Raw genomic sequence first — 13541 nt, forward strand, 5'->3', positions numbered from 1 at the left:
ATTTAACAGATCTTATGAATCATCCCTTTTTACATGACACTACAGTTTAAGATTTAGCTTGCCTTTCAAGAAACTGAAAGATTTCTTTATTTTAACATGCTCAGAGAGTCCTCTGGTTTGAATACTACCTAAGCCATGTTTCAGGTGGAGTTTCCAAATGGATGAATTCCACTTTCAGACTATTAAACTTTGAAAGCCTGAAATATTCAAACAGCAAATACTGGCTCAGACACACAAAAGTGTCTATTCCATTTTACCTAAGAGACTTGGCTTGCTTAGCAAACAGGGACGTGGCAAGCACTAGTGGAAAAAAGTTATTCTTCTTTTCCGTTAGCCTAGGTACAGGATGAAGCATTACTTTGGTTTTAATTATCAAAACAAGAACTAATGCATTTAAAGAAACAATGTCTATTAGCAGTCAGCATTCAATTACCAATCCTAGTTGGAGAAAGAGGGAGTAAGCACTTACAGTGTAAGACTCAGCAGGCAGATTTGACAGACTACATCTGTCAAATGCAGAAATCAAAGTTACATTATGACTTCTGCCCATCTACAGGAAATAGAAAGGGATTTAACTTTCGACATCCCTCAGTGGTACTGTTTGGTAATCTAAAGATGAAAATGCAAATCCACACTCTTATGAGTAAAAGCTGGACTGTTATAACACTGAAGTTGTAACTGCCAGATTTCTGGTATTTAAGGATATCATTGTTGTTTCAACACTTGCATCCTTCCAAATTGTGAAAGATTAAAAAGTCAACAGGTCAATACTTCTACTGGTGCCCTATAGTCTGAGGCTTTGGAATAAAACCCTTCCCACTCACCAGGGAAATAAAACCACGAAAACAAATTTTAAAAAAGTTAAAAAATTACACCTCTGAAAAAAATAACTGAACCATTGCTCTTATACCAAACAGTTCACAGGTAGAATATTGTTACCACAGGCTAAGTATGAAATGCTGTTCTTTTTAGAATGGAAATTTAGCTGAAACAAGAGATTGCAAGTGGCACAAAGAATCAACCTGCTTTAGCTATGCCATTGCACAAATTACGTCCATTTCTTCTGAGGCTGCAAAGTACAGAAAAGTAACCCACAGCAGATTTTCATAGCGAGTTAAACACATGATGAATTGTCATTCCAATGGAGTCCTGCTGAACTACTACAGACTTAGCCACACATTCACAAGTTAAAAAAGAACTGGTGAGTAAGATTACTTAGGAACCCATGCTACTGCCCACGACTACAGCAACAAAAGACAAAAGGTTCGGCCTCTGCTCTTCCTAGAGCTAAAAAAGAAACCACAAAAAGCCCAGACAAAGCACTTGTATGCCTTTAGTGAGCAACATCTTGACCAATGATCATGTTTCAGTAGTTTCTCACAATATCTCCTTGTTTAAAGTCTGTAGCTCAAAACCAATTTTCTTATCACAAAAGAAATATAACAGATGACACCATATTACATTTCCTTAACTCAAAGATAGTAACCTTAAATATAGCCAGTAACCGTATAAATATATCACTTCTGCAATATGACTTTAAGCATTAAAGTTTAAAGTAGACTAATAACGCATGTCCATTACAGCATCACAGAAAGGGTCCAAGATCACTTTTGATAACTGCTCAAAACAATCCTAGAAATACACCACAAAAATTTAATTCCAGCCAACTCATTTCCTATTCAGCCATAAGCAACAAAAAGAAAAAACAAAACAAACATGGATGTATGCAGAAGCATAAACATAAAACATATCAGGTCTAATGTAAATCTAATCAAAGGAACATATAAACTGTAAAATATGAGCATTAAGTTAATGTTACATTATGTAAACTTAAAGAAAATAGCAATTCATGCATTCATACAATAAAAGATACAAGTATAATCAATGACTACTACTTTTTCTAGGCCTTTACTACTAAAATTCACTGCATTTATTCATGGTTCAGTCATATCAATACATCTGAAGTGAGTATTTCACACTGCTTTACAGTTAGCAATATGCAAAGGTAGCTACCACAAACTACAAACAGAACCATTTAGTCTTAAAATCTGCAAACATCATAGCACACAAATCACCAACTATTAGTTTCTTCCATTCTTAAACTTAAAGCATTTGGAATGCCAAGCTTACCGAGGTACTATCTTCCTCTACAACATACACCCCTTTTCTGAAAAGTACAAGACCATGTGTATCTGAAACTAAACAAGTCATCCTAAAACATATTAAACTACATTCTAGTTTTTCATCAACTGCACAGAAAAAATTACTAATTCTGAATTACTGAAGACGAGTGCTTACCTTCAATCCTTTTTAAGGCCGACAGACAGGTATCCCGGCTTGGAAATTCAAATGGATTATTACAGGTCCGAATGGTGTCACATTCGCATTTCCCGTTGATTATGTTACAACCTGTTATAAGGTTTTCATTGCATGGTTCAAATCCAAGAAGCTGATCGTCATCCCAGTTTTCATCTAAAATAAACAAACAAACTTGCTCACTATTAGATTTCAGCTGCAGTATATAAATTCAGCTGCTTTGGAGTTGGGTGCAATTCACATCAAGTTCAACATAACAGATTAAAAAAATCATGGATTAATATGAGCAGTGGGATTTGCCAAATACCATGTTTCACAGCTATTCTATTGCCCATCTTGCTACAGCAATTGGCATTGTTTACCTTCCATCTGTACAAAAAACTATGTCATCTCAGAGAAATGCAGAGTTGTAGTACAAATGAGTGCTATTCTAACAGAAATAACTTTTGCAGGCAGTTGAAGTTATATTTATAATGGAAGTGAGAACATTGGACAGAATATGCAGCTGTTGTAGAAGTCAAAATTGAGTCAGAAAGAGAGCATTTTAAAAGAGGATTAAAAAATGCATCATATAGAATTCACTCCACGGAGATAACTTTTTATTACAAAAATGCTGCAAGATGCCAGACCTCTGATTCCATTATATGACCAAAAGTGAGTTTTCCAGTAGTCCTGGATTATCATACATATTCTAGGAGAATTGATCAAGCACACTGCACTCCTTGCTGTCAAGAGGCTGGGGATAGTTGGGCCAGAATGAGTCCCTCTGCTCAAATAACTGCACCTTTTGAATCAGTCCCATCAAATATGTGTAACTGGTTTTCCCACTACAAAAATGCCCATTTTCCTTTTAGGAGACTCCAGAAGGAGATATAAATCCAATCAATCCAGAATTTCAGTAAGATTACCAATTCTACAAAATCTCACTTTTCTTCGGTCCAGTTCACATAACAGCAGCATCCCACCAACTCAGAACTTCAAGCAAGACAGAATCATAAAACAGCCTGGATTGTAAGCAACCTTAAAGATCACCTAGCTCCACTGCCCCTGCCATGGGCAGGGACACCTCCCACTAGACCTAGGCTCAAAGCCCCTTCCAACTGACCTTGAACACTTCCAGGGATGGGGCATCCACAACTTTTCTGGACAATCTGTTCTAGTGCCTCACCTCCCTCACAATAAATAATTTCTTCTTAATATCTAATCTAAACCTACTCTCATTTTAAAGCCATTCCCTCTTGTTCTATTACATGCTTTTTATGCAAGATTGAAAAAACTAAACTAGGTATTAGGTATTCTTTGCTACAGAGCACCAGATAATTTTCCAAGCTTGTCTGTCTATAAAACAAGTATTACAAAACAGCCACACAAAATCCACTGACTTCCAGTAATGAGGAAGGAACAAATAGATATTTTCAATCTTTACATCCTTATATTCAACAGCAGCACTTGCATTGCGTGTTCTAAATAGTTTACCCCAATTTTATATACTAGCAACAAGCAAGTTTCCAATACAGATCCTGCCAAGATACATTTTGAAAAAGTTAAACCATCTTCCAGTTATGAAGGGTAGGTTTTTTTGTTGTTGTTGGGGTTATCAAAAGCTGTCCTCTGGTATGAGAGGCCACAGCCGAATACAAACTGTTTGTCATTCAGTAGTCTCATGCTTAACCATAGTCTGAAAATCTATAGTAAATAACAGTATATACACACATATGCTGAGGTTGGCATGTAAGTACTGTTCATTCAAACATGAAGAATATCTGCTAACTTGCGTTTTTTCCCGTTTTGGGAAAATAAAAAAACAACACCTGGAAAGAGTTGTTTACCAGTTCAGTACTGTACATGATCTACAGGAAGCGTCACAGAAGATTCTCACAGGTATATTTCTCCCTGTACAACCGTGTGCTTTCTATTGTGAGCTGGCAAAGTATCCTGCTCAAATAAAGAACTGACAAACAACAAAGTCAATTATAAACGTGAAGATGGGAATCTTCATGGGAACTTCATGGCTCTTCTTCTCCATAAAAATAGCAAAGGAAGAGTAATCATTAACCCCAGGAAGTAATTTCTTTTTTTTAGCTAATGTTAACCTATCATCCCATACTGCAACTGTATCAATGAAAGTCAAAGGAAGTGCAGAAGTTCCTGAAGAGAAACTATTAAAATTCTTTCAAAAGAAGATGCCCCTTTAGTAATGCTTAGGACACTTTCATCATGAGGAGGCCATGCAGGCAGAGGAAAAAAAAAAAGTCCTGAGAATTTGGAGAACAATAATACATCCTGTTTTTGAGAAGCCGGAATACAGCCTGGACAAACTGTATTTTAGAAATCACAGCAGTAATCCACGTAACGACAAGAACAAAAGCTACATCTACAGTCCAAGACTCACTGTTTCAAAGTCTGTAACCTCAGGCACCACAGCTTCATCCAGATCAGTCTAACAAAATGCTTTGGGTTGCTCCCTGTTTCTGAAACAGACTATATTTCTAACATCTTCTGAATCTTGAAACAAGGTATTTTTCATTACTTGGTGTGAATACAAAAGTTACATTCAGACAAGAAGAATGCAAATCCAGTTTTAGCCTGCACATCTTCTACCAGCCGGCTTTTCACACAAGTTCATTTAGAAACAAGATTTCCATCAATGAAGGAGCAAACATATAACAGGAGCTTATTTTAGTTTAGTAAATCAATGCAAAGTCTAGAAGGATTTTTCACGTAGACTTAAGACTTTTTTTCCTAGTTGATTTTCTCCTTCTATTAACAGAATTTCAAGGTCCTATTAAATGAATAATTGTTTACCACTTAGAGAAATCTTCAGACATCACATCAATATAGGCAGAACAAAATTCCTTGGAATGGGAAGTACAACCAGATGAAAGCATTCACATGAGGGATGTAGCTCAATTGTCTCACTTCAATTCAAAGCTTTGGTTACTTGATGCAAAGGCATCTAGTGCTGTCCTTGATGCAGATAAATGGTAGTCCAGTAGAGCAAGCTTGCTCCTTTAGAGGTCAGCAATACTTGAACTGACAATGGAATCATGTTTTGAACAAAATATATAACCTAGCCTCTATTATTCCCAAAAGTCATCATGTCCTGTGGACTATTCCAAAAAACAAACTTTTATACACCAGTAATTTGGGACCTGGGACAGTTCATGAACTATTCCAAGCTATAGCACAAACATTTTCCTGCATGCTCTGCTTCACCTTCTCTACAGCTTCCTTTTCAGGATACTGGTCTTTCGTGCCTACATCTCAGAAATCTGAATTATATGAAGGAATAAACTGAGATATGATAAATTGTCAAAGCTTTACTTTTCTGCAGGCAGGGTTGACAAAACCCACATATAAGAATCTGAGTCTGTTAAGCCTTGGTATGCACATCTTATCTCCTAGTTGACTTCTAATACACCCAAAAATACAAAAATCAAGTAGGTGTTTAACATTCTTGAGTGTTTAGAAGCAATCCAGCTGAAAAGAAGCCCAAGTATACTGCTAGTTTTCATCCAAACTGATCTTTGTTTAGCTGTGATTTTCACCACTTCATTGTGCCAGCATGATCAGGTAGGGACAAAAAAGGGAAGTACCATATTTTTTAGCAGCCCTGAGTTGTCAATGGACTCTTGTTATACAGAGAGTCACCTTTTGCACACACGCCTTAAAGCAGTTCAAATGCTCCTAGTAGGCTGGTAACTACAGCTTCAAAGTAATTTCTCTTTCAAATAATTTCTATCTACATGCAGATCCCCACTCCTTCCAACTTAATCAGGCAAGTTGCCTTTTCAGATAATAACGCAGTTCTACATTTACTCAGATCAAAGTTAAGTCCTGGACATAATACCTTTTTAACTTCTAAGTGTGCTTTCATACCATAAGAAAGCCATGGGAGGAGAGATTTCTCATTGATTCCAAACTTTTTTTCATTTTCTTCTATCATTCATATAATCACTTGCTTTCTGCAAAGCAAACATTTTAGCTTGCTAAAAATTCACATACTGCTCTGGGTTGCTCAACTCCCAAGTCCTGTCATAGCACGCATCTAAAAGTAGGGAAGAGGATTAAGGCATTAACAAGTTGAACAAGAGGTCCTTAAACAAGTCCAGTCTAGGAAACAGTCAGAGAAATATATCTCCTGGCAAGCAGCATTCCATCACTTCTTTCATACTAAATCTTACATACCAGCATTCACAACACAGCACTATGCAAGGTATGATGCTCAAGATTGAAGCATGTATCTTCTTCACTGGAAGAGCTCCTTGTGCTTTCAAAAGAGCGTGTAACTGAGAAACTAACTTTAAGCCTTATTTTTAAGGCACACAGTACCCCACTATAGTTACATTTACTGTCTCCATATGCAAAGGATCATCTCAAAATAGGCGCAAGCTAAAAGCACAAGAAGAGATCTTTTCAGAGACTCCTTCTCCATTGCTTAAACTTTTGCTTTCCCTTCTTTCAAGTTCTCAATTCCTTCTGCCCAGCAAAGAAACTTCTCTTTTGTATCCTGTCCCAACCTTTCTCTTTCTTTCTGGGCATTTAAGGAATATCAACTATTGTTTGGAAAATGCTATACTGTTCTCCTTCACTGTTCATAAAAGATAATGCATCACCTCAAACCAGCAAACAACACACTGAAGCGGTCACTAAAATATCACTGTTGACAAGTACTTCAGTGAATTGAGTGAACTCCCATAATTTACATTTAACTGCAGCATGTTACTCAGCTATTTCCTAGCATGACAGGTAGGTCTCAGGATGCTGAAAGAGCAAAGAGACATTGCTGGTCTGAAAGTGAAACAGTCCAAGTCACATCTTACAGACTCTTGCATCCTTTTAGATCCTGCATTTGAAGGAGGAGAAAGAAGGGTTTCACAGTGAAAGAGAAGCAATCCTTACTGACACTGGTACTGCCCTCTGGAAACTGGTGGGGGAAGAACCTTTCAGAAGCTCCTCCATCAAACCAGACCCAAGGTCTGAGCCTCAGCACTCCAGCACACTGGTTTACACAACAGCATTTTCAAATCAGTGGTATTCATTAAGATGGTATGAGACTCTGAAAGGATCCTAGAGACTTGCTAAAATAAAAAAAGGAAATACTTCTTGCCAGTGGGCTTTGGCTTCTCTTTGAACAGGAAAAAAGAACGATGGAAAGGAAATGCATGTTTTGGAGGAGCTGAACAATAGAAATGACTAATCACCACTAAAGAATGCTTGAAACCCAGCCCCAGACCTTGAAAAGCAGCAGAAGGGAAGACTAGCCTTGAAGTGAGTTTGAGCTCATATACTGGCTTCAAGCCTTTCCCCTCTCACAACTTATTCCTTCTATGAAGTCAGGAACCAAGGACTACAGCTGGTAGAAACTTCTATGGCAAGACACACAGCTGAGAATTTTGTGAGAAAGCATTTTTTCCACCTTTTGGAAGGGTCTACTTTCCAAGACCCAGTCTTTATGTGGAATGTACAGCAGTACAAAAGGGTTTTGCAGCTACCTGAGAAAATTTCTAGTCAAAGCTAGAAAGCAAAACTGTACCATAACATTTAGATACCTCAGGAACACACATATATGTAAGGCTTGTCTAAAATCTGACTGCCTGCTTTAGCTTATCCAAAATAGAGCATGTATCTCAGGTGATCAAATCCGCAGTGTAGTGAGAAAGATTTTCACTGCAGCAGCTCTGCATGTGTCTCAAGACAGTTATTTCATATTAAGGAATGCAGAAAGTATTTAAACAGACCAGCTTTCCACTCAATTATCAGAAACTCCACAGAAGCCTTGAGGGAGGCAAGGAGATAAATGGAAATGTTAAGTGAAGCATGTGATGTGGACAACTATTTCAGGTTTAAAAGTTTTCCCTTCCCCACACTATCTGGAATATTTTAGTTCTCTAAGTACCATGACATGCCTCTCTTTTTTTATTTTTGGGGGGGGGAGAGGAGGTGGGGAGAGGATGGCTGGGGGAGGAAAGGTGTGTTTAGTTTGGCTTTTGTTTTTTTAGGACTTTCACTATTAGGGCTTCTTACAATAAAACTGAATGGTGCTTCCAATAGCCTTCCTTCCCCAAAGATGGTCTTAAATGATAAATCATTGGTTCTGAAGTCTGACCCCTATGCTTTTACACACCTGAAAAAAGACAAATAAATTATTTTAAACCTATGACTAGAACCATATTTTCTTTGCAAATATGAAACCCTGACTGAAAACACTACAGGGTTTAATTGATCAGAGAGAGCCTCTGCCAGTACTGCCCTGATTAGAATGAGCACGGACAGCAACATTTCAGCTGTTGTAGCAGATTTTTCCTCTAGCTCTAGAAAACTCTTTATAAAAATAATTGCTAAGGCCTCAGAAGAGGGCCGAACCTTCATAACCATTTTCCAAAGGAGGTTAAAATTCCAATTTTTTAAGTTGCACTCTTCACCCACACACTTCAGAAGCCTGCATGTACAGCAGCACGCATCAGCTTCACTGCAAACAAGTAGCTGGTTGGCTGCTTGCTGCAGCTGCTAGGCAGAGGCAAAGCTGACAGGAGTAGGAAAAGTTTTTCCAAAGACAAAATCTGGAACAAGGCTATGAATTGAGCAAACTACACCAAGAACAGTCCACACTATTAGAAGAAACACAATATCCTAAATATTTTGCCACTTTTACCTCCAGTCATTAATGCAGCATCACTGAACACAATAATTGCAAGACACTTCAGAGGAATCGCACCCAACTTCTTAGCTACAGGAGACTACAGGAGAAACTCTACCCTGGATTTAGAACTAGCCTCAAGGCTTTTTTCTTTTTCTAAAACCTAAGTTAGAGATAGACGTAAAGTTTGGTGTTTCTGTTATGAAAGCAGCACATTTTACATTACCACGTGTAACACCATTATCAGTATGACCCCATACTTTTATCAACAGCCCATCAGTGAGGGGAAAAAAATACCTCCAACACGCTTACATCCACCCTTTCTGAAAAAAATCCTGAAGAGAGTATCACACAGCCTGTAGCAAAACACTGAAGTTTAATTCATTTCAAGGATAAGTGACCCAACAGAATGGGCTCTCTTGGATTTAGAAACATCACACTTGCTAGTTTTTTTTCACTAATACCAAAAAAGCCCCTTCAAATAAACAAACAGAAAAACAACAACAAAAAAACCCAACCACCAATTGAAGCCTAACAGTATCACAGTAGCTGGCTGTATAAGGCTTAAAGCTTAGGAAATGATTAAGAACACGGGAATTGCTGCATGCCTGTGAGCCAGTGCTTTTCCTTCTGTTCACAACCCTGTGTTCCCGTTTGTTTTCCTATTAAAGACCTGTATGCTCATGACCCACAACGTGTTAGTGATTTGCAGATTCTGAAGTTAAGTGTCCAATACACCCAGTGAAAGCTGCTAGGGACTGAATACCGCCCCTGGTAAAGGTGTGAACTGTTTCCATTCATCTCAAAACATTATTGGGGATTTACTTTCCCCTGACGAGGCCAAACTAGTTTGTTCAGACAAGAGCTCCCTCAGGGACCATCTTTTAATCCCTATGCTTATGCGGAATTTAATCTAGATATCTTTTATCCAAAGCTATCTTCCAATCTTAGTTTATGTTGGTAAGTTTGTCCACATACATAAGCTTTCTACGCCAGTGTCAGTCAGTCATTTTCCAAATTCCAGTACTGTAAGGCTACACAACTGGTGTCACTCAAAGTCTCAGTCAAAACCCTGAGTTCACCATTTCCAAGTTTACATTCCCTGTGGATTAAATGCATTCTCAAATGAAAGCAGTTTATAAGTCACAAGAGACATTTAATAGGTCACCTCTACAAAGTATTTAATCCATTAAAACAGAGAAACATTTGGTTCTATCTGCAAGATACTATAAACTTTACTTATTGAGATGAAGAATGCTTGAGAGGGGCACAAAGGAAGGAAGGGAAGAGGAAAGCATTTTTGAACCATATTAATGGATTAATTATTGCATAATATGCCTGTCAGTAAAATGACATTTTGCTTGACTAAGTACTAGGCAAGAAGTTAAATTATGCAAGAATCCTTGAATCAGCTAGAGAGTACTTAAGCTAGCAAACATGCCTAGGGGGAATTTAAAGGTAGCTTAAAAAAAAAAAAATCTTTATAAGCAGCATGATTTTGGGGAGTTTGATGAAATAATCACTTTCTACGTGGAAAAATTCACATAAGCAGAGGATGCTTATGAAAGATTTAAAAAAAAAAAAATTAAAAGAGAATATTCATCTTACAGAAGTTAAAACATTTAGTAATCCAGCCTATCCATGGTGAGATTTCTAGCTTTGAACTAACTGTGCTGATCCACAGCAGCCAAAGCCCAACAATTATTGCATCAACATCCCTCCTCATATCTATTAGAGTCTTCCATCTAATTTTTGTTCAAATACTAGAACAAAGTGATTTCTAAAATCAAAATATGATGCCCACAAACAGAGAGGAAGCCATTTCCAAGTCAAATAAGCACCTGATCCAATTCAAATTCCATGCCACACTCAAAATTACGTGTTCTTACTGATGTTGAGATTTCCACATTGACAGAATACAGAGTAGAAATATCTTATAAACTATCCAGTCTGTGTGTAGAGAAGACAGCATGCTCCTAGCAAGTGTTTTCTGGTGGGGGGGAGTAAGGGAAGGGGACTATGAAATTTGATCAAGAGTAGCATATCAGAAGTTGAACATTCACCAGAGAACTACTTCTCATTCCAGTTTCACAAGTTAAATAATTTTTCTGATGATTTTCTTTTTTGAAAACATGAATAATTTTTCCATTTGTTTCCCTGATAGTCTGGATTGCTGACAGCCTTTGAACAAAGTATTTTGACTGCCTTCATGCCAACAACCATTTGGTGCACCACTTAATACTGATGAAGTCCCCAACTACATCATCAGTTCTAACACTTGATTTACTGGGGAAAGTTCTCTGTGCACACATGGACATCAGAACCACTTGGATATTTCCCCAGCCACTCACTACATAACAAAGTGAGAAAAAAACCCCAACCTAACAAAAAGATAAGAAACCCGGGCAATGCTATTCCAGTCCAAACAGATATAAACAACTGGGTTACCGACATGTGACTTCTCAATTACTTGAATTTCAGTAACTTGTACTGAAAGCAAAATGCTGCCTAATGTTTAAAGGTGTGGACTGCATCAAAGGCAAGAAGGCAATCATGTTGCATAGAAGACTGTCTGGAGATAAAGCATCAAGTTGAGGGCTTTGGGTCCATTGATCCATTAGATAGAGAGCACAGTACTGAAAACAACTGAAAACAAAATTCTCCCAAGGTACTAGTTACAGAAGTTACAAGTATCAGCACTACTTGTGATAAAAATACTATCAAGTCTGTAACCAAGTTATTCTTACTTCAGAAAAGCAGGAAAGAACTCCATTAGCATACATGTAAACCAATGCCTGAACAAAGCAAAACAAAAACAAGCTTAGGTTTCCTCTTCCCAATTTTGAAAAAAGCTGAGTTTTCAAAATTTCCTTTCTTCTCACAAGCTCCAGTTTCACTGTGCTTTGGTTACATACAATATATTGTGCCCTTACATATTTCTAAGAGAGGAAAACTACTCCATAGCAGGTTTAAAGGTGAGGAAATGGACAATGGACACATCCAAGCTCTCCCAGCTTGCAGCAACAAGGAGTGACAGACAGACTGTAATGCTCCAAGCTCCCAAAAAGATGCAGTTCAGTAGATGAGACTAGGATTAGCCACAGGAAGGCAAGCTTCTGCCATTGTACTAGGAGATTAACTCACATACTTTCCCAATACTTGCCTAAAATCTGCTACAGCAGCTTTCTCCTGGTCCCAAGGGAGCCCCAGCACAGAAGCTATGCACTAGGCAGAGAAGCCTCAAGTATTCAAGGCAAGCCTTAAACTACCTACAGTAAGCAAAAGAATACAGCAATAGCTGTATCCCCCATTCCCCCAAATAAACAGACACACCCAAACCCCACTAAAAACAAAACAATAAACCAAAACCAAACAAAGTACTAGATATTATTGGTAAGTTACTGGCACAGAAATACCTTCTTTTAATATGTATCCAGAGGCTAATTTATATGCAAGTATATCATAAAAGAAACGTAAAAACACAGTGAGACTAGGAGTTTTGTTAACTAAGCATTTCAAATATATTGCAAAAACATGTTTCTATTACTAAGTTAAAAATAATTTCAGCTCATTTTCAGTGTTATATTATATGCTATTGTCATGTCTTTGAAGAGTTCAGCATAGCAACCTAGGTCCCTTCATCTAATAGCACCAGAGAAGCATGGTAAATGAAACAAGAAGAGTGTTATCACAAGAAATGCCTTCACAGAGTAACCAAACTTCTTTAGCAGAACTTTTCCAAGGCTCTCTGATCCCCCAGGAAGCCAGAGCCCTGCTCAGCTGCACTGCAGCAGAAGTCAAGGCTAAGGTGTTTCTGGAGAACTTCAGTCTAATTCAGTAGTGGCTCCAGGACTACCTTCAAAGGCAGAGCAAGGGGCAGTTCCTGCTTTGCATTCAAAATTTCTCAATGCTCAGACTCTTCATAAGGGGCTGTAGGCTCTCATCACACCTCATCGAACCAATCCAGCAGCATCCCTATAAAGCCAACAAATGCTGGAGCTGTGCAAACTCTCTCAAGAATGCCCTTCAGAAGTAGCCACCAGGGGAAGCTGACCTCAATTGTTTACTCAGGGTATAAGTGCATTCAGGAAGGGTATTTACCTACTTTGGGATGACACAAACTGAGCCTTAGAACTGCATAGAGATGTGAATAGTTAAGGTGGTGACATGAATGAGAATTTCCTTCAGGTTTTAGAAGGATAAAGAAAAAACAAAAAGCAAACTCAGAACCAGCAACAGCTTTCACTAATAAACAGTGCTTTAACAAAGAACAGTCCATTTGTAATTTCAGAAAGAGAAGCTACCAGTAACAGATGCCTCCAGTAACAGAGACTCCTCCATCAGGTGTTATAAACTAACTCATGTCAATTGCATGAAATACTATAACTAAGTTATCAAACAAGTATTTCTACCTGTTGCTACTTCAGCTCTTAGAGTTTTCTGTAGCCTAGTATGTGTTGATATTCTGAAATAAGACACCAATGAAGCTCCAAAACTGATACAAAAAACATGCTTATAACTGTAGCCAGTAGGGGTCATTTCAGTGTAAAAAACTGCAATGAAAGAAAAGGCTAAAGACAGGAAG

General features: G+C 38.0%; 1 protein-coding gene across 3 annotated transcripts in view; it reads right to left on the reverse strand.

Moving 5' to 3' along the window:
* The window catches only part of CRIM1 (cysteine rich transmembrane BMP regulator 1), a 198322-nt gene that overhangs the window by 152659 nt on the left and 32122 nt on the right, over nucleotides 1-13541 (reverse strand). For all 3 annotated transcript variants that reach the window (XM_027641448.1, XM_027641444.1, XM_027641445.1), the window contains one exon: nucleotides 2299-2472. Coding sequence is in view for 2 of the 3 variants with exons in the window: in XM_027641444.1 (XP_027497245.1) it covers nucleotides 2299-2472 (174 nt within the window). In the remaining variant the exon portion in view is untranslated. The remainder of the gene's footprint in view (nucleotides 1-2298; nucleotides 2473-13541) is intronic.

This window comes from Corapipo altera, unplaced genomic scaffold (genome assembly GCF_003945725.1).
Source record: "Corapipo altera isolate COAL_440 unplaced genomic scaffold, ASM394572v1 48b, whole genome shotgun sequence".
Taxonomy (NCBI): domain Eukaryota; kingdom Metazoa; phylum Chordata; class Aves; order Passeriformes; family Pipridae; genus Corapipo; species Corapipo altera.